At 39.0% G+C, this 4,303-nt stretch overlaps 1 protein-coding gene across 1 annotated transcript; it reads left to right on the top strand.

The window, feature by feature from the left end:
- Window positions 1-50: 50 nt before the first annotated feature.
- TM35_000182190 (uncharacterized protein) lies at window positions 51-3,329 on the top strand (the record flags this gene model as incomplete). The annotated part of the gene is made up of 1 exon (XM_029026532.1): window positions 51-3,329. The coding sequence occupies one exon, from the start codon at window positions 51-53 to the stop codon at window positions 3,327-3,329; it is 3,279 nt and encodes a 1,092-aa protein (XP_028882228.1).
- Between the last annotated feature and the right edge of the window lie 974 nt (window positions 3,330-4,303).

The following is a 4,303-nucleotide window of genomic DNA, read 5'->3' as shown; positions in this document are numbered from 1 at the left end:
AGAGAGAGAAAGAAAGAGAGAAAGGTATTTCATTACAGTGGAGTGAGAAAATGTTACCGCGGGATACGTGTGGATCATTTCTCTCTCTTCACACATGCCGCAGTGCCCCTCGCGGCAGCAGTTGTGTGAGTAGCGCCAATCATCCACATAACTCCAATAACGCCCATGTGAATAGTAACAACAGTGTGACGGCGGAGTTATTAAATGCCTTTACACACGCAGAGGAACGAGTGATGGCCGCCTGGACACGTGTTGGACTTTCATCTGTAGATCGTGAATGTAAATGGGCCGGATTTGTAGAAGGACGTCTCTGGCCATTTCTAATGGATTACGTGCGATTGCAGGAGGCGGAGGAAATGTCTCTGGCCGCTGAGAATGATCGACTCTTTCGTGAAATGTTCTTCACATCTCTGCGGCTGAAGGAACCCCCGCAGGCAAAAGCCTTCGCACAGTTGGTGGAGGCCATAATGGAGCAAACCTCAGAAAACACATACCACTCCACTACTACTACTAACACTATTAATATGAACACTATGAATACTATGAATATGAATGGATGGGAAGCTGAGTGGATAGACACAGTGCCTGCCCAACAACAAGAAGGAATAACAACAACAACTACTACTACTAATACTACTACTACTAATACTACTATTGGCTCTGATGGCTGCAGCAGTGAACTCACAGGGTCTATGGTGTTACCATCCTTTGTCACTGTCGCAACGGCACTGGCAGGAAGAGGCGAAGAGCGCAATTCTCTCGTTGTACACATACGTGAGGCCTGCGATTCCCAACAACAACAACAAGAGAAAGAAAAAGAAAAAGGAACACAAGAGCCGAGTAGCAGAAGTCCATCCTTATCGGCCGCACAAGATATAATGACACCACAAGATCGAGCCTGGGCGGCGATGTGGCAATTGGCACGAAATATGACCCATCAAGAAGTTCGACGTAATTTGGAAAGTGAACTACAACGCATGAATGCCCTTGCAGATGCGAGATTAGAACAACTTTCTCTTTTATATAAACAACGTGCATTATTACAACTTCCCCCTGAACAACAAACACTTCTACGGAGTCGATATGCAGAAAAACTTCTCTCTGGAGAATTTCATAAACCACCATTGCATGATCACAATAATGAACAGAAACAACAACCACCACTACAAATATTGTCAGTGCCGCATGTCTCTTCTTCTTCTTTATCGGCATCCAGCAGCACATGTAATGGAACTGCAGTGTGTCCAACACCGGGACCTTCCTCTGCTCGCACAACAACAGTTACTTGCCATACATGTATTTCCAATACAAAGGATGAACTGGATCTTCTCTCTGATTCTATTCCAGAACAACTCCGTCTGGAGAATGATGTAATTACCCTGCGTAGTAGCCATCAAGGCGATTTCTCTCTTCTCATGCCTCAGCCGGAAGAAGTTGAAGGACGAAAGACTATCTTTGAAGTGGATTTGGGAGATGTCACTCGATTTGGAAGACGGCAGGATTTATCACTTGCCCGTATAGACGCCGAGACTCAAAATATCTACGCTGATATTATTGCCCAGAACTCACGAATGGAGTCTCAGGCGGATGCGGAATTGCAATCGATGGAGGAACTTTGGACTCTTTTTGAACAAACCAGTAAAGAGAAGACCTCGGAAGAAACAGAAAGAGAAAAAGAAGAAGAACAACAAGAAAGGATGGATGATAACAGTAATTCTGAAGAAAAAGAAGAAATACTTTCACGTTCACATTTCATGCATCGACTAACATTATTACGTCAAGAGTATGAACTCTCTGTAGATACGGCGGGAGTGGAGGGAAGTTTGACTGCTGCTGCTGCTGCTGCTGAGGTGTTCTCTCAAAGTGGCGGCAGTTCTCACAGTAATGTTAATTCTAGACGAGCCACGTGCAGTTCAAAGTCTCACCGATCAACAAATTCACTTATCTTTCCTATAGAAGGACATGCCAATAATAATAATAATAATAATAATAATAATAATAATGCGGGTTGTAGTTGTGGTAGTAATAATAATAATAATACGAATAGTAGTATGCCAACTCCATTACCAGCACCTCTTGTAAGACTCTTTACGGTTCGATCCTTTGCGCCTATTCTTGCTTATATTATTTCTGTTCGAGAGAAACTGCAACGATTTTTACTTCAGCGTCATGTAGAGATTGGTCAAGATATCACACGGGAATTAACAGAAATGTATCGTTGTTATTATGAAAAGACCCGAGATGCGGCTTATTATGTGGCACCTGATTATTCACGATGGTTACAAGAAAGTGCTCATGTAAACATCTCTCACACGATATCAACAACATCAACATCATCATCATCTACTCTTCTCGCAAACCGAATCACCACTGAAGGAAAGAAGAAGAATGAAGAAGAAGAAGAAACGGGCGCATGGGAACAATTCTTAAATGGATTTACACCCCGTACAGATAATGATGTCCTGCGAGAACGAATTGCGGAGGTTCAAACTGTAGTCAATCGGGCCAAAGCCGAATTGGAGATGCTCCGTCATCGTATGCAGATTCTCAGTGAGGTGGAACCATTACTAAGAAGAAGATCAGAGATATTTGAACAACAACGTGCTATTCAAGAAGGAAGCCGTGAACGACTGTTAAGTAAAAAGATTAACATGGCCAAACAACTTCTCTTTGAGGAGAATGCACGTCGACAGTTTTCACGGGAATTACCAAAAATACATGAACAAATGGAAGAACTTTTACGTCAATGGAATGAAACTGTTACAATTGAAAATAGTGATACATATGGATTCCACCATAATAATAATAATAATAATAATAATAATAATAATAATAATAATAATAATAATAATAACAGCAGCAGTAGACGGTTAGTAGTCTATGGTATTGATATTGCCGATGTTGTTCGACAATTCCATGAAGAAAAGATGCGAACGGCTCCCACCGCCCGGGCGACTTTCACACGCGGCGGCAGTAGCAGCAGTCGCTCTCCGCCCCCAACTTCTTCTTCTTCATCTAAACAAAATGTTGGCTTCACCACACCGCAGCGAACCCCATTAATGACAAATGTGAACAGTCAACACCGTTTAGCCGCATCTTCACTCTCTCCCATGCCGCGGAGTATTACGAGTGGAACGCCTGTGCGAACAAAAACACAAAGTGCAAAGAAGAGTACAAGTCCTGTTGTGGTGAAGCGAACACCCAATAAACTGAAGGGACAACGAGAAGAACGGGTAGTAAGTCCAACACCAATAGTGAATGATTTCTTACGGTGTAAACCCCAATCGGTACCTTCGCGGTATGGATTGCCTCCTACGGGGAAGAAATAATAATAATAATGTGGGTGTGAATGCTATGGGTATCCTTCTATGCATACAAAAATTTTTTTTTTGTTTCTTTTTCATGTATGCATGTGTTACAGTTTTTTGAGTATTTATTGGTATTTTTGGAATATGTTGTGGTTTTCTTTTTTCTCTTATTATTATTATTATTATTATTATTATTATTATTATTATTATTATTATTATTCATTTTGGGTTTGCGATCGAGGTATGGTTGAGGAGGTAATGACTGTGTTCAATGCACACAGAGGTCCATGAGACGATTCTGTTTCTTTCTTACCTAATTACCTTCAGTGTTGCTCTTCCTACACTTGTCTAGTGAAGAGTATACTTATAATTTCCCACTTACTTTACACTATATATATATATATATACGTGTATAATCGTATAAACAGAAAAGAAAAAAAAAAGATAAAAGAGAATACATCGAATGCTCTGCAATACTTAATTTTCACTGTACCTATTTTCTGAGAGTAGAGAGATAGAATTTTTTTTTTTTTGTTTGTTCAAGTAGACAGAATAATTCACTTCTTCTTTGTGAAGAAAGAAAAAGAAAAGAAAGGTTTTTCACATGTTCTTATTTGTAATATATTTTTTTATTTTTGTTTATTTTTACTTACTTTTCACTCTACAGTTGTTGTTTGTTTTTGTTTATTTTGTTTTTCTTTAAAGACAGAAAAAAACTTATGGAGGTGTATTTTTGTACGATGTGAAATGGGATGTCTATTCCTCTAAAGGGGGTGTAGGAACATCATTATCACGGAGAAGTAGATGATATGAATTCAATTTAAATTGAAAATGAAAAAAAAAAAGAAAAGAAACAGTAAATGTTAGATAAATAGAATGTGATAGATACAAACAGAATAATATATATATATATATATATATATAAAGAAAAAAAACTTGTGTTATTATTAGATTTTTTGTGAAAAAGAAGGAAAAAAAAGAGAATATAGATGGGG

The sequence above is a fragment of the Trypanosoma theileri genome (assembly GCF_002087225.1).
Source record: "Trypanosoma theileri isolate Edinburgh chromosome Unknown TM35_Tth_18_V1, whole genome shotgun sequence".
Classification (NCBI taxonomy): Eukaryota; Euglenozoa; class Kinetoplastea; order Trypanosomatida; family Trypanosomatidae; genus Trypanosoma; species Trypanosoma theileri.
This window is presented reverse-complemented; position numbering and strand designations above follow the sequence as displayed.